The 17777-nt window shown below is 39.2% G+C and overlaps 1 protein-coding gene across 3 annotated transcripts in view; it reads left to right on the forward strand.

Annotated features, from left to right (window-relative positions):
• galnt13 (UDP-N-acetyl-alpha-D-galactosamine:polypeptide N-acetylgalactosaminyltransferase 13) overlaps positions 1 to 17777 on the forward strand; it is a 38457-nt gene that overhangs the window by 8934 nt on the left and 11746 nt on the right. For all 3 annotated transcript variants that reach the window (XM_058620426.1, XM_058620437.1, XM_058620446.1), the window contains exons 2-10: positions 2393 to 2673; positions 7157 to 7325; positions 9362 to 9528; positions 10258 to 10465; positions 11786 to 11956; positions 12928 to 13045; positions 13949 to 14129; positions 15821 to 15960; positions 17482 to 17580. In XM_058620426.1, coding sequence (XP_058476409.1) covers positions 2532 to 2673; positions 7157 to 7325; positions 9362 to 9528; positions 10258 to 10465; positions 11786 to 11956; positions 12928 to 13045; positions 13949 to 14129; positions 15821 to 15960; positions 17482 to 17580 — 1395 coding nt within the window. In that variant the 5' untranslated portion in view covers positions 2393 to 2531. The remainder of the gene's footprint in view (positions 1 to 2392; positions 2674 to 7156; positions 7326 to 9361; positions 9529 to 10257; positions 10466 to 11785; positions 11957 to 12927; positions 13046 to 13948; positions 14130 to 15820; positions 15961 to 17481; positions 17581 to 17777) is intronic.

Here is a 17777-nt window from a genome sequence, read left to right on the forward strand (position 1 = left end):
CGTCTCTCAAGCACTGACGCACCAAAGCGGATGGTAAGGGATGCAAACAGACACCAGGAAACATATAGTCCTCATTCATTTGCATACGAGTTGTGTGTCCCTGATATGCCACACACACACACGTTCTTGTATTTTCAAGAACGCTCAGCTGAGACCATTTGCTCGACGACGCTCATTATCTGTGAGTCCGTTGTGTCCATCGACTTGGGCCAGAAGTCTATGAAAGGAGTGTGAGTTCACTGTACTGGACAGTGCTGTGAGCTGAATCTGAAGCTTTGGACACAGTTGGACAGATGCTGCCTTGTTTGAGAATGAGATAAGAGACGGCCCAGGGCAGTGTGTGTGTGTGTGTGTGTGTGTGTAATGCGTTCTCTGGTGTGAAAGCTTTGCAGATTTGAGCGACACTACTGATGGAGTGAGAGAATTCTGAAAAGGTGAACTTAAAAGTCAGTCACTCACCCTTTCAAATGAAAAAAACAATAAATGTGGAGGGTCAGGGGTTAGTTGAATGTAAGAAGCTGGCTGTGATCTTCTGTTTGGTCATTTTTAAACTTTAAACTGTGCCACTTAGTGTGTATCTTCACTAGTAGAGCCACACAAATTCTCTTTCTCTCCTCCTTATTCTGAAACATCAATATTGGCAGATGAGTCCACAGTTTCACCATTGTTTATAAATCAAAAATCACAATTTCAGATGACAGATTCATATCTAAAAGCTCTCATCCTTGCAATAGACTTGCAATAGAGTTAATGTTTTGCTGGTGACATGTGGTAGTGCTCCGTCACATTTTAAATCTATAATTCAGTGAATATTGAACTGAACGTCTTAAAAAAAAATACATTACAAATCATATTGCAGATGCAATATCTGTCAGAAAATCATATTTTCCCAAAAATCAATCTGCCTGCAGATGGATGTCTATATATCTAATAGCAATTTTTGTCTCCTTTAAAGTTGTTTCCTTTTGTTATTAGGATCATGCTTATGAGATTTTAAGTTAATATATCAGGAGTTCTTGTGGCTAACCCTAACCCTAACCCAAGTGGCTACTGGTTTCCAGCCATGTATTACTTCATGACTATAACATATGATGGAACATAAGGAATTAATATAATAACACTTATCCTGTTTTAAACATGGATTTGTCACACCTGTGACATCATAGTGGAAAGAGGTTTTTACTGTTTCCTCACTGTTTTATATTTTCCATGTGAGTGTGAATGGTTGTTTTTGTCTCTGGTTGTTGGTTTTGTGATGGACTGGCGTGGCGACCTATCCAGGTTTTTACCTGTCTCTCATATGATTCCACCTGGGATTGGCTTCAGCTCTTCCTACGATCTTTAAAGGTTAAGCGGGTAAAGTAATGGATGGATGGATTTTGTCTCACCTGGCTGATATCACATCTGCAAAGTAGGGTCAGAATCGCCTTTAATAACAACACACACAACTTAAAAACAAAAACAAGTCTCACATATGCTCTGTTCATGCCAGACACTTAGAGCGAGAGAGACGATGAAATAAGAGAAAGAGAGGCAAAAAAGATCTAAGGCTACACTCAGAATATACAGTATGATTCCTTACAGAGCTGATTTGACGGTTCACATTCATATAATTCATCTTAAATGGCACATGTTTTCCTATCCTCATCAACAGCAACAACAGAAAATTTCACATTTGTGAGACCGCTCTGTATTGTAGCGGGAGATGTGTAAGGTAGGACAAGATGTACCTTTACTGTGAATACGATGCACATGTGTATAGGGAAAAGTCTCATGGATTCTGACGTGACTCACCTTCACTTTGCATGGCCACATTTTCAATCTGAAAATTGTAAATTGACAAATGTTTGTGACCACAAATCCCTGAAGGAAAAAAAAAAAAAAAACATGAGTCACTTCAGCCTTGTTAAGGTCTAAACTGAGTTGGAGTAACAAGGTGTTGTTTTCTGGACCTTGAAAAGTCAGTCATTTTGTTTGAAAGTCTTAAAGTGGAACCTGGAAAAATGTTTAACTCATAGTAGAATTTTAGAATCTTGACAAATGCAGAAAAGCATTTTAAAATATGTAATATGTGAATTCTATTCTGAATTCATGCTTTTATTAAAATGTACTTTTCTGCTAAACCCATCAGGTACAATCTGAACAAGAAAGTAGGCACGCAAGGGTAAAACTGCATAAAGTCAAGGTTTTGAACATAATATTGGAATTTTTATTTGGGTAAAGGGCGAGTAAGCAATGTTGTATTATTCAAAGACTCATGAAATGCATGAAATAAAGTCTGTAGATAATTAATAACAATTTCATCACATTTTCTGCACTTCATGATGAAGCTTATTTTAATGTGGATTACTCGAGTTTCACTCATTTGTTTCGTGTCCTCTCTGCCCTGTAGGATGACGCCTCTTAGTCAACCCTGCTCGTTCCCTCGGCCCGTCTCCAGAGTTCAGACACCTCGTCAGCAGACCGTGTGCTCCTGAGCGTTCACTGCGACCCTCCCTGTTTGGCTGCCTGGCCGACATCCTGGGGAGGTGATGCGACGTTTCGTCTACTGCAAAGTGGTGTTAACCACCTCTCTCGTGTGGGTGCTGGTGGACGTGTTCTTGCTGCTCTACTTCAGCGAGTGTAACAAATGTGACGACAGGAAAGACCGCCTGCTACTACCGGCTCTTCGAGGTGAGTCCAGATCGGTGATGTGACGTATGTCACAGACGTGACAGAGCTCCAGTGTTTTCCGTCATGAGATGGTGTGCACGTAAACTAAGTCTCGCTCAACTGCTTCATTCCCTGTCATCTTAAGCTTTAACTTTTTCAGTGTTGAGGTTTTCTTTTAAAGTGTACAGAAGAGTTTACATTGAATAGATTTTCAGTCTTCTTTTTTTTTGATTTTTTTTTGTGTTCCATTTGTGAAATAGAGGGAGAACGACATTTTAATAATTGTAGATTCATTCATAAACCTATGGTAACCTTTGTGTTTAATCTCATAGTGGTATAAAAATATTATCAAACATATTTGTGTGTTCTTTATTTAATTCTTAATCTCCTAATCAGGGAGCATATACATGGTTTTGTTGATGATTGTAAACTCGATGAACCTTTTGAAAGCCTGCTGTTCTGCTATTTTTCCCTCTATGATGTGCCTATTTATATCTTACCAAGGTGACAATATGACTGCAGCTATGAATGAAGACTGATTTTGCTTTGACAACAATAAATGGAGACACGGTGTTCACTGTAATGGATGACACATCTTGTGACGTGAAACGACTCCTTACAGTTGTACTGGAATATTCAGCGAGCACAGAAAACCTGTGAATCAGACCTGCTTTAAGCTTTGAAGTAGTAAGTCCTTTAATGACATAATGACAATTCAGTCAAAAAAAAAATTGCCAAACAATCAGTGTGGAATGCATTTTGTAGTGGGTGAAGTAATTACAGTCTGTCTACTATGATCTAAAAGGGCGATGATATTAATGGGAACTGAAAAGTAAAATAAATCCCTAAATATCAAAAATTACAGCATGAGATTTACACAAGTTTGAGCCCTTGAGCCTGAATGTTCATAAGAGTCTCAGCAATATTGACATTATCAAATCAGGAAGAACTTCTAAGATCGCTCTTTTTTTTTTTTTTTACGATTAAGATTATGAGACTTTGCTCAACATGTTGGATTGCTGAATTTGATAACCAGTTTGAGTGAAGCAACAATGTTCTCCTTTTTGTTTTGGGTCTCTTGTAATTTTCTGTGAATAATATGACAAAAGAGGACTTTTTTTAATCCACAAACTGACAGTAGCTCAGTGGCAGTCTACATGCTGATGTGTCCTTGGGAAAGACGCTTAACCCCATGTTGCTCCTGACGGCTGTGAGCGGGTATGAAAGATGTATGATGAAAAAATCATGCTGCACATAGATGCAGTGTATGAATGTGTGAGTGAGCAAACCTGTAATATAAAGCAGCGTTGAGTGGTCCTCAGGACTAAAGCATTATATAAAATCAGACCATTTATGTAACAGTATTAGATTTATTTATCTGCTGATTCTCTATCCATTGTTTTTTTTTTGAGTGCATGTTGGAGAGAGCGAGAGAGAGAGAGAGAGAGAGACAGACAATATGTGTGTGTGTGTGTGTGTGTGTTTCTAATATTAACCTAAAACAAAGCACCGCTTTAGCAGAGTTCATTTCCTCACATGTCCTCGAGTAAGCAGGTTTGTAAGAAGCTAAGCTGCTTTTAAGGATGGAATGTGGCAGAGCTGCCAGCTACTGAGACCGATTACCATACAAAAGTCTAATTTTACACGACTCACAAAGTACACGAGGAGTCCGTTCACAACATTTGCTGTGACGCTACAAGTCTCTTATTCATTTCACCACACACGTTTTGTGGCTTTTATTCACGTTCGGTTTTGAATCAGAATCTGCCCACTTTGATCGTTACACTAACGAAAAGATGCTGAAATGCTTGGTTGATCTGTTTGGTGCTTTGTACTTATTATCACGTAGGATTACTTTAGAGGTTTTTTTTTCTCAGAGCTGCTCTAACTGACTCACAGAGTAAACTAACCAACAATCATCTGCTCCACTGTGCAGTGTGGGTGTCTTCACTGTGTCACACACAAAACAGCTTTATTTACTTATTTATTTAGAACAGGGAATTGCACAGTAATGAGCATCAATGTATAATATGCCAGATTGAGCCTGTGGCTAATTTACACCCGTTTTCCCGCGGCAGGTTCATGTTCCCAAACAAATAACACAAACGAGGAATAGCAGGAAACATTGTATTCCAGTAAACAAAGACGTACAAAAAGTGCAATGCAGCAAGGCAAATCGGGAAGTGGGAACCATAGTTTTAAAAGTGCTTTAGGTGCTTAAGTGCTCAGTGCACATAGTATTTGGATTTTGATGAATGCATATTTAATTTAAAATCACTAACTTTTGGCTGATTTGCCTCACTTGTGTGGTGATTTCAGTAGCTACTTTGAACATAATGTCTTTTATCTGACATCCAGCCATCACCAGGTCAATAATGACCCTTTTACATAACGTTTTCAATTACAGACTAGAGCAGTTATATCTTTGCTCATGCCAGTAATTTTTTCAGCCTGACCACAATAAACGTTATGGTCCATCACTCCTGTCCACTCAACAAATATATTAGCATTCAAGTCTCAAGCAAGTCCCAAGTCAAGCAAGTGTCAAGTCGTGTGAATACTGAAGATAAAGATGATTTCCTATATTTTCTACATTTAAATATGCAAAAAAAAAATGACAGTCAGGTAATTTCCAGTCTTTACTCAAGTCTTAAGTCGAGTCAAGTCACGTGACTCGAGTCCCCCACCTCTGATATAAACATATAAATACACTTTTGTTTTGCTTCCTATGAATATAAGGCAAAATTTGTTTGACAAATGTGTTAAAATTGGTATTTCTTATTACTAAACCTTCATTACAATATAGGAAGACATTTGTTGCGAATCCATGTTCTTGGTTATTGTGTAAATACAATCATTCCTTCCTCTTTTTTTTTTTGCCTGAAAACCCATGAGCTGAGTTTATTGCTGTGTTCAGTGTGATGCATTTGAGAAGTGGAGCTGATGCTGCGTTTGATTGAAGCCTTTTTTCTCTGTTGAGCAGTGACCATCACTTTTTAGGGCTCCAAATGAAGAGTAATGTCAGCAGCACAAAAGAGAAAATGGCACGGTCAGTCAGGTTAGCAGTCCAGCCAACTCCAGTCCGTCTCTTTGAGGGTCAGTAGGAAATCCTCTTAACTTGAGGCCATGCAGCTAATGTGAACTGTTTGCCACCTTTAACTGAAATCACTGCCTTTGCTCTTAGAGATTATCAGAGAGAGATAAATGCATGGGTGAGTATTTACCTTTGGTGAAAGGAGTCAGCTCTGAGCAGCAGCAGCAGCAGCAGCAGAAGAATCAACAGCTCTGCTGATGTTTTGCAGGCGTTTGACTGAAGAAACATGGACTGTGTGACTGCAGGAAGGATTTTGCTTTCATGTTATCTTTCATTTATTGGTACATTCTGCTAAATCTCTGAATTAAAAAACCTCCTAACATATTAAATTGAAATTAAATATCCCTATACAGTGCTTAATACTCACCTGAGTAACCAGGAGAGAGCTTAAGCAGAGCCCCTGCACTCTCTGTATTAAATGTCTTAAGCTTTTTTTTTGTGGTCTGTGGTGTTTTTTTCCCCCCCGGACTTAAATACTGAAAAAGAGAATGCTATCACATTTTCTGTTTGTATCAGTAAGAGGAACATACCATGCCGTAAATAAGCGGGCAGTTCGTAAACTGCTGTTATAATCCACAATATCTGCTTTGCTACGTGCACATTGATCTGGGAAATTATGTTTTTGTCCTCTGGCTTTTTACAATAACAGTCGGGTTACTCTTTACACTGTTTACAGGGATGGGATTAGCATGCTTCGCTGCACTCTCCTCAGCATGGAGAGATGGATAATAAACCCTGCATCTGTGATGCTTTCTACAGACTACAGAGTTCTCGAAAGGCCACAATAACTTGTTATTTTCTCCAGGAACAGGGTGAACAGACTGGGGTTAGGAAGTGCACTCAGTCCACACTGTTCCGACTCCCATATACAGAGGAGATGTCATTTGTTGAACAGTTGTTGTTCTTATAATCTTTCACTATCAATAAATAATAAAGTCAAACATTAATTGAGGGAAAAAACTATAAATGTGGGATGTTTTCTTATCAGAAATACACTCGCTGGACATTTCTTTACATATTATTTGTACCTAATCGAGTGTCCAGTGTGGTCTTCTGGTGCTGTAGCCCATCTATTTAAAGTTTGATGTGTTGTGTAATTCAGAGATGCTCATGGTTTCATGTGAGAATCCCAGTGGATCAGCAGTTTCCTGTCTGGAAACAGCCATGCCACATTCAAAGTAATTAAAATGACCTTTCTTCCCCGGTCTGATGCTCAATTTGAACTTTGAACAGCAGGTCGTCGTGACCATGTCATCATGACTCTGCGCGCCTAGATGCAGCGACTCACTGCCATGTGGCTGATTGGATATTTGCTTTAAAGAGTATTTGAACAGGTGTATCTTAAAAAAAAAAAAAAAGAATAAAATAGCTGGTGAATGCAATTCTGTTTCGTCTCTTTCATTTTTGCAGCGGTGATATCTCGGAGCCACGAGGGTCCAGGGGAGATGGGCAAGGCGGTGAACATCCCCAAGGATGACCAGGAGAAGATGAAGGAGCTCTTTAAGATTAACCAGTTTAACTTGATGGCCAGTGACATGATTGCTCTCAACAGGAGTCTTCCAGATGTGAGGCTGGATGGGTGCGTATAACCTTTTGGTGTCTTCCAGTTGCATGCTCCGACTCACAGCACTGAACCTTTAACAAACACCCATAATGTCTGCTTTTTCCAACGGGCTTCAATCACACTCAGTCCTCGTCCTGTTTCTCCACTGCCTGTTAACTTTGATACCTTTGATACTGGGGAATCATGGTTTCATTATCAAACCCATTACCAGTCTTAATGTGTGTGGACTTGTGTGTCGGGTTCACTGAATACTGCTTCAGACAAATGTATTAGATGGCTCAGCAAAGCAGTGGGGCTTATTTCTCTTGACAGGAGTCTCAACAGGGTTGCAGATAATGAGACAAGGTGCAGGCACTGCAGATGAAATGCTCTAAATGTATTTAAGCAACGTTATACAGATGGTATAAATAAAAAATAAACCGGTTTGTTGAGTCTATTTGAAGTCATTGGTATTAACTCTTTCTATGTGGAGGAAAAACGGTGCTAATAATGGGCACTGTTTCAGTGAAGAATCCATCAGATCCCTCAATTAAGCTTGACATTTGAATGGGAGCAGTTTATTTACTGTTATTTTTTTTAGAAGAAGATCCACTTGAGCACTTAATAACAATCCAAGGAGCTGTTTGTGTGAAACATGAACACATTCATCTTGGGATGCATGCGAGTTTGCGCCTCTCGTGGAAGAAGTGATTCATATTTACTTATTCCTGCTGAATGCAAGTTCTCCACGGCACCAAAGACTCCATTCACATACGAAATTGAGCACAACAATTTAACAAAATGCCAACTCAACATACAAAAAAAAGACCTTTATTAACAAGAAAAAGTGCATATTCAGCTGTTTACACTTTTTTTGGTCCGTCATGGCTTCATCACCCTCACAGTATAAATATTACAGCGGGTTAATTACAGAGCACAGCTTGGTGTTGCAAAATTTCACCAGCTCTTGGTGAAAATTATTCAGAGCTATGCAGAATCACCAGTTTTTGACTCGGAAGGGTGATAACGTTTTGCCTCAAAGGCGCCCTCTTGGCCCAGTTGTGTCACTCCGTGCTGTCACTTTGAATAGACAGGACTGAACTAGCATTTCTGTTTGCTCCGATGACTCCTTTCGCCCTCCACCACCTTTCACTGCTCCTTCTCCTGCCATACAGGCTGCACTGTCCGTCTACCTCTCCCCTTTTTTTTGTGTAATTTAGTGTATTCCTTATTCATCATGATCCACTACAGTGCTGATCCAAGTTTGCCACATTGTCGTTCTTTGGCTTTGACAGACAAGCCGTCAAGCCAAGGACATGCTGACATAACTGTCAACTACTTGTTCTGGTTCCTTTGGTGATATTTTTGGTATTGGTGAGCAGCAGAACACTGCAGCTCAAACAAGCAACATAATGCAGGCATAGAAAACAGCTTAAATCCAACACTATCATTTTTAGGTAAGTTAGAGATGGTAAGATTGAATTTATAAGGGTTCAAATTGTTACATTAAGGTATGAGATTAGCTGTGTATGATAGTGTTTAGTTGCTATTCATTATTTTGTTTTCCAAAGAGTTAAAGAAAATGCATGTAATGTTATTCAGGTGACTGTTTCTCAGCTGACATAGGGTGATATGCAGGGTACACCCTGGACAGTTTGCCAGTCCATCGCAGGGCCACATAGAGGCAAACAACCATCCACTCTCACACTCATTGCATGTTTTTGGGCTGTGGGAGGAAACCGGAGAACCTGGAAAAAACCCACACACACACAGGAAGAATATGTCCTTCAACCCACTTGATTAAGCAAAAATATTTAATTGATTCTTTTTTTTAGATTTCAATGGTTCCCAATGTTGGAATCTGGAAATCTGGAAATTGGATCATGAAATGATTACCAATTATTATGTACCACGACTTTGTATCTCTCTTTTTTGGGCTTTATATTAAGGGGTCTAAACGTGTTGTGTGGCTCCCTCATCTGTAGCTGATTGAGATTCATTCACCAAACTTCTTGTGACTTTACTTTGTTTTTACAGTTACTTTTCCCCCCCCCTCCATGTCGTTCTATCAGCTGTAAGACCAAGGTGCACCCGGACGATCTGCCCAACACCAGCATTGTCATTGTGTTTCACAATGAGGCGTGGAGCACCCTGCTGCGGACTGTTCACAGCGTCATCAGCCGCTCTCCCAGACACTTGCTCGTGGAGGTTGTGTTAGTCGACGATGCCAGCGAGCGAGGTTGGTACAATGTGTTGGTAAAATAGGCTCATATAGCTCAGAGAGTGTGCGGCATGTTTGCTGGTGCAGCTCCGTCGTCAAGGATACAGGATGTTCACTTTGAACATCAGTGCAACCGGTGCGAGAGATAAGTCCCAGATCCAGTCTCAGTGGATCACCGAGCATAGCAGCAATATGAGAAACGGTTAACACTCTGTAGCAACAGAGATCAGAATATAATACACTGATACAAACTATACACGTATGTGGAGCTACAGCTGTCATTATTTTAGTGTTTTCTCCTAAATTAAGTCAGAAAATATTGATGACAATCACTAAATTATTTAGAATGATACTGGTTATATTAGTAATATTAATACAAGGCGACACTTTATATTATAGTACAGTAACACCATGGTAATATTAAGGCAGAAATCCTGAAACAGGGAGGTAATATTGTGGTAATGTTATTTCTAATTCCATTTCCAGCTTGGTAATGTGGTGATAATAATTTACTAATACCATGTTATTTCAAAGGTAATATCCAGGCAATAGCTTGGTAATTAGAATTACTGTTACACATGATAATTAATTATATTTGTTGTTGACCCACACACTTTCCGTCATTATCTGCTGATTACTAACTAACTTGTTACGAAATGATTATGTTTCAGTAGAAATTCAGTGGCATATTTAAATGTTTTTTTCATCTGAAAACTTGTTTCTCGAGTGCCTGCTCTCTTGTTTCAGACTTCCTGAAGAAGAAGCTGGAGAACTATGTGCAGACTCTGGAGGTTCCAGTGAGGATCCTGAGAATGGAGCAGCGTTCAGGTCTCATCAGAGCCAGGTTGAGGGGGGCAGCTGCCACCAAAGGTCAGGTCATCACCTTCCTGGACGCTCACTGCGAGTGTACTGTGGGCTGGCTCGAGCCCCTGCTGGCCCGTATCAAAGAGGACAGGTAGGAGACCAAAATGGACCACAAGTGTAGAAGTTGATGCTTCTTTTCAAGGTGCTAATATGGAGAAATTGAACATACAGCATTGCACTCTTCTGCTTTTGAAGGAGCGGTCCGATGGTTTGCCTGTTCAGTCCTGGAACATTAATACACATAATATCACGTTTCACTTAAGTTGCATCATTGACTCACACATCTGTGAATATTGTCGGGGCAGCAAACTACAATGCATGAATGCACAGTTTGAGACTGGCACTGCAGATGGGAGAAGATCATCGTTTTGCATCGTCTGCTTCTTCTGCTGTCTCAGAGGAAATCTAGTTCCAGCAGCTGTAGATATGTTGCTGGGTCAGACTGCATATAAAGTGTCAACTTTGCTGCACATGAGGCAAGAAGATGCTAAGGAGGCCACATTGAAGTAGAGAGGGACATGTTTTCATGCAAATACATGCTTATTGAGCAAGGAGGTCTTATTTATCTCACATTTATTTTCCCCTCAGGAACAAATTGCTATCATATGACTTAGTATTTATTGATGTCAATAATTCTTGGGGCGCAGACGGATGAGATGCTGCACGAAGTGAACCAAAGTGTTCTCTATGAATTCACATGATTAAAAACACAGCTAGCTTTGTCAAATGCAGGGCTGTGAGATGTGTTGTTTAATCAGATTTGTGATATTAACATTTCATTGAATACCCATATATATATATATTGTACTTAGCTGCTGGAAATAATTGTCTTCACACTTCACATTCTCATGTTAGTTTTTAATTACAGTGCAGATGGAATCACTGAGTTGGGCAAAAGCATTTTTTTGATTAAATATTATTATTATTATTGTTATTATTATTATTGCAATACAATGTCAATTGAAATTCATTTAACAGTAGTTGAATGTCCAGTCCCAATATGAAGGCGAGGAAACTGATGGTTTGAATTTTTTTTGGTTGTATCATTTGTAAAGAACATATTCTCCGGTCAGATTATATTTATTTCTGTTTTTTTATGTTGGCTTTAGTTTACATTGTTTCATATGCTGTCTGTTTTATGTATTTATCTGATCAACATGGTTGTTTTTAAATGTGGATCAGAAAATTAACTCGATTTTAAGTTACTCTTAACATTAATGTACACTGAACAGGAGTTATGAAGCTGTTTTTATTGTATTATTTTTAATTCTTTTAAGCACACTTAATATTGAGTCACCTCTTCTTTCCGTGTTATATTTTCCTTTGGCTCAAACATTAAATTTTGTAGTGATATGTTATGTGTAGCGCAGTGAAAATCTCACCGCAACAATCTACTGCGTGCATCTTTCAGGACAGCAGTGGTGTGCCCCATCATAGATGTCATCAGTGATGAGACGTTTGAGTATATGGCAGGATCAGATATGACATATGGTGGATTCAACTGGAAGTTGAATTTCCGTTGGTACCCTGTTCCACAGCGGGAGATGGATCGGCGCAAAGGGGACAGAACTCTCCCTGTCAGGTACACAAAGGTTTCTTGCTCTTCTGAAGCTGAAACTAGATTTTTTTTTTTAAAGAAAATGTTTAGGGTGAAGTAAGTGCATGGTATTTGACTTTTTTCCTATATCTGAGTTGCCGATATGTCAAATAAAATTATTTAACCTTTATTTTACCAGATAGACCCACTGAGATTAAGACATCTTTCACAAGGGTGACCTGCAGTCTCTTCTTTAGTGATACTAACATTATGTTTCGCTTACTCGCGTCACATCAGATATAGATATACATTTTAGTCATTGTGCAAAATAAATAAACATGGGAAAATAATAGTTGGTGAGGGAGCAAGACTAGGAATCGAGGAGTTACATTCTAAAGCCAATATTGGCTGATACTGATATCGTGCCAATAATATTGTGCATCCCTAACATAGATGTTCTCCTCTATTACTTTTTTTTATCTGCGATGTTAATGGGCTTTTTCCTTAATGACCGCAGAGAACAAAGAATGCATGGTTATTTAGATTTTTTTCACAAAAAAGAAATAAAGAAAGATTAAATAAGTCCCATTTTTATTTTAGGATGAAATAGGAGTAGTTGTTAGATGATGATGATGATGATGATGATGATGGGAATAGATGTTTTCTCTTGTGTATCTCACTGATGCAAACAACTGCCTAAACAGCAGCTATGTAGTTTTGATTTGATGTTTTATGCTAAATATGTATGAGTTAATTCCTCTTATGAAAAGAAAAACAGTCTGCTCACTGTGGCTTACATTGCAAATCCTAGCAAACAAACATTATCCTTCATTTTGGGCATAATATTTCACCATAGAATACATTTAAAGATTAAAGTAATGACGCCTCTAAGGCTTGATCAAAAATTTTCAAACAAATTGGTCTTTGGTTTGTTTGTATCCTGAATGTTCCTCCAAGTTGCAAAAGGATACAAATAAATGCAGGAAGAAAAACTTGTTTTTCTGTGTCACTTCCAGGACTCCCACCATGGCAGGAGGTTTGTTCTCTATAGACAAAACATACTTTGAAGAAATCGGAAGCTATGATCCCGGGATGGATATCTGGGGTGGAGAGAACCTGGAAATGTCTTTTAGAGTAAGTGACCCACAAAAGTTTTATCTGCATTTCACTTTGTGTTCTTTGGACTAACTGGCAGTCATCCCGACATGTACAAGGAAACTCAATTTATCCTCTTGTTTGTCAATAATCAGACACTAAATGACAAATCACTTTATTAGGGAACAGCTGTTTGCTTGTTATCTGTGGTGCAGTGGACTCAAAATCATTCAAATGAAGCTTTTCTTCACTTCAAAAATCAAAAAATGACATCCAGCGAGCAGAAATTCTGCAGATTGGTAATGCCTCGTTGATAAGAAAGGTTGGAGGTAATTGGCCAGACTTATTGGAGCACACACTGACCTGGCTGATGGGCTACAGCAGCAGTTAGCGAAGAAGTGAGATCTGAGGGTGCAGTGGATATGCGCTCAATAAAAGTGCACAGCTTAAAACTACTTGGCCTGATGAAACTGGATTTCTGATGAGGTCGGTATTTGTGCTTGAAGCTGTACACAGATCCCAGAGGAATCAGGACTGTGCATGTCGTGGTGGTGTCATTTGTTTGTATTGTTACATGTGCACACCATTGCCAGTGCTATATGTTTTATGTGCTTTTTGTTTTAGAAATTACAAATCGCAGCCAGAGTTAAAGGATCCAGGATGTCTGTGTAGAACTTTACATGAAACCATAATAATAGCATTAGTTTAAATATAAGCTAAAATACAACTTGCAGCAGTAGCAAGAAGCCAAAACAGGTGTGCTGTGGTGTTGGTATGTTAAATAAAAACAAACATACAAATTGTGCCCAACTTTGCCTAAATTTTTTTTGTGAATTTTGTGAATCTTAAATCTGTGACTACAACATTTGAGTGGGTATCTGTTTCAATGTTTTCGATACTTTTGTAAAAAAACAAAGTGACCTTGTCTTCACACGCCTGCAGATATGGCAGTGTGGTGGTTCTTTGGAAATTGTTACCTGCTCCCACGTGGGCCACGTTTTCCGGAAGGCCACACCATACAGCTTCCCTGGAGGAACGGGCCAGGTCATCAACAAGAACAACAGGCGCCTGGCTGAAGTCTGGATGGACGATTTTAAAGATTTCTTCTATATCATATCACCAGGTACGGAAGAGTGAATGTGTTTCTGCAACAGTAGAATCACGCCTTGACCTTAAAAAAAAAAAATAAATACATGAAATAAAATAAAATAAATAAGAATCACACCTTGACACACCAATGCTAAAATGGGATGAACCATTCATTTTCATTTAAGTGTCAGGGAATACATGAGTCAGAAATGCAATTTAGCAAGCCAGTGTGAAAAGAAAAGTCTTATCGCTTCTATTGTATTCTGTCTCTGCCTTTAATAGCACTCCCTCTTGCTCATTTAAGAATTTACATTTGCCTGTTGTAAGAATTTAATTCTGCTTTTGTTTTGCAAAGGCAAATTAATTGCTTCCTATTTTCTGAAATCGAAATTTGTCGTAAATGGTCCTCTCAGTCTCTCAGAGCTCAAAGGCACAGACAAACTAAAATAGTATGACCTTGCTAGACGGACAGATGAGTTGCTCTCCATCTGTTGACTTCATAATGTGATTACCCTTTAACGAAACAGCAGTTTCCCAGAAATCTCAGCCAAACTATAAGAGATCATCCGTAATCTGCTGATCTTGGAGCACAAATTGTGACCTTCCTCTTGACTCAAAAGGGATTTTCCTTGTGTGAGTGGGCAGACAGTGCTGCAACAGTGATGGATGAGTCTTCCTGCATTCTGTGGCCCCAGAACGACTGTCTGCTCCTGCAGCACATTAGGGAGAATGATCTGGGCCACGCTGCAGCCAGACCTCAGTTATTGGCACAGAGGAACATGGTACGATGCGCAGGCAGAATTTGGGAGTGGTGTGGAATGATCCTATTAAAAGTACATTTCCCTCCACATCCTTCCTCTTCACTGGTGATTTCCAGATCAAAGAGGCTATTCATCATCTGCAACATGTGAAGCTCAGACCTTACACAGAGAGAGAGGGAGAGAGGGGAAGGGGCACATAGAGAGCCAAAAGGAGGAAGAGTGGCCTTCGGCTCTTTGCTTTTATCTGCCAGATTGACATTTCTCTTTTCCAGATTAAAGTGTAAGACATTGTTTGTATTATAGAAGGTGCTGTTTGCATTGTCTGCCGCGTGTTTGATGGACAAGCTCTATACGGCTGCTTTTTTTTTTTCTTTTTTTTTTTAAATTGTACGCTAATTTTCCCTTTATTACAATCATGTTCTTTCATGATAAATTACCCCCTGAATTAAAGTACATGCAGGCTTTGAGTCCTCAAGAGGCACTCTGGGGAAAAAAACCATCTGCCTGATGTGTTTGTAAGTGTCTGTACTCAGTCGCTGTCTTATCTGTCCACAGTGTTTATTTTTATCAAGGCTGATGCATCTTGCGGCTTTCTGTTTGATTAAAGTAGCGTTCTTCTCGACATGCATACATCCAAGCAACAGCATTAAAAACTGCAGTAATTACCTGTTTTAACATTGAGGCTGATCGTTGTTTACCAAACACCATCTGTATGAACAGCGTCTGACTGTTCAGCACGTTCCTCTCTGTACAAATCAAGTAGATTTTCCTTGATGATTATAGCAGCCCATGTTTACTGGTGAGGATGCAGATAAGTCCATTGTGAAGGGTCCCTCTGGTGTTTGGTTCTGGTGGTGCAAGAAAGAATGAACACCTTCAGAATCAAAGAAATGTAAATGCAGAGGTGAATGATGGCTGACTTGCAGCCGCTATTTGATTTCTTCTCTCTGCGTTTCCTCTGCAGGAGTGATGCGGGTAGACTATGGAGACGTCTCGTCTCGTAAAGCCCTACGTGAGGCCTTGAAGTGCAAACCATTCTCCTGGTATTTGGAGAATATTTACCCAGACTCACAGATCCCAAGAAGATACTACTCCCTTGGTGAAGTATGAACTTTATTATGCTCTCTCTCTTCTCTCAGTGCAGCAGAAACACTCGTGCCTTCAGTCATTCTGGCTGATCTGGCCTTGCAGCTTCTAAGCTGTGGTTTTAAAAAGAAAATATTACCTTGAGATAGAGGTGAAAATCTCAGAATCCAGGAAAGGCTGAATGAAATGAGATGAACACAAACTGGGATATTTGTGCAGTCTGTTGGAGTATAGTTTTATGTTGCACTTGAGATTTTATTTAAAACACTATTTTCTCAAAGAAGAAAAGTATTTTCCTGTGATATGAATCAAAAAAAAAAATAGAAACATTCAATCAGATGATTTGGCAGAGATGGACCTGCAACATTGTCCACTTAGAGTCAATTGCTTTTAAGATAAAAGAAGTTTAAGATCCTTTCACCCACACAGGAAAAAAAAGATTTTTAAAGTGGCCTCAGTTTGACTCTAGAAGCCCTCAGCTTTGTGTCGACAGCAGCGCAGCAGGGGGCAAAGTGAGCAGTCTGTGGATGGATGGAGGTCCTTCCCGGGTAATGTCAGCTGAAGAACTCCTGATAAATGAGCTTGTAATCCTTCAGCATTCATACTGCTGAGGATGAGAGGGTATGTACTACAGTACGACCTCTATCTGTGGCCAATGCGGCACCATCTTTCTCTTAAACCACACTTCCTCCGAGGGATACTCATCCTCCAATAAAACAGTCAGCCTTTTTTTTGTTAAACAGCTGGAACCATTAGATTTTATATCACATAATTATGAATGCTGTTCTGTGTCATCGACGTAATAAGATTGTTAGATATGGTGCCAGCTCAGCTTTAGCTCTGTGGATATGAGTTCATCAGACAGCTGAGGTGACTTGATAACAGTGGTTACCCAGAATAATGATGACACACACACACTCTCTGTGGTCGACATGATTTCACCTAAAACGTGAGCAACTGATAGATGTTAATCGCAGTCACAAAAACAATGTGATAAAACCGCATTTTCCCAATTATCGTGAAGTCATTAACGGTCACGGTTGGTTTAGTTATGGGGAAAATACTTGGTTTCAATGAAATTAACCATTTTTTTTTATTGGTACAGCATGCAGCCTGTGATAATGCCAAATAAAAAAGCAATAAAAAAAACCATACAACCTGTGATAATGCCAAATGATAAACCCATTTTTCTCTGAATAATTGTATGTATTAGGGGTGGGAATCATAGGGTACCACCCCTATGGTGCAAAATAATATCACAGTACAATTCTGTGATAATCAATATATTGCAAGACAATCTTATAGTAAAAATGAATACGTCCATGGAAAGTCAACTAACAATATTGTCTCTGTCATATTGATTATCATATTGCACGAGGAAGGCCGACAATATATCACCAAATATAAATAGAAACTATGGATCAGTAAAATGAAGAAGAGGGTTTTTTAACCATGTGTCACATATTCATTTTATGTTTTGAATTCAAAAGAAATAATTGATCCAAGTAAATTTGAAACACTGTGTCCTTTTGCTGCTAGATCAGAAATGTTGAGACTAACCAGTGTGTGGACAACATGGGGAGGAAGGAGAACGAGAGAGTTGGTTTTTTCAACTGTCATGGTATGGGCGGAAACCAGGTAAGGACAACACACATACACACTTACACTTTACAGTTGTCTCCAATATACCACACATAACATGATTCATACTTATTCATACTCCATTGTGATGGTCATCATTTGTTATTTTGTAACTTATTTTAGTATAATCCAGCTTCTTTATTTTGGATACAGGAGTAGTAGAGCTCTATGACTTTGGATGTAGAAAACACTAA

Source organism: Solea solea, chromosome 2 (genome assembly GCF_958295425.1).
Source record: "Solea solea chromosome 2, fSolSol10.1, whole genome shotgun sequence".
In the NCBI taxonomy this organism is placed as follows: domain Eukaryota; kingdom Metazoa; phylum Chordata; class Actinopteri; order Pleuronectiformes; family Soleidae; genus Solea; species Solea solea.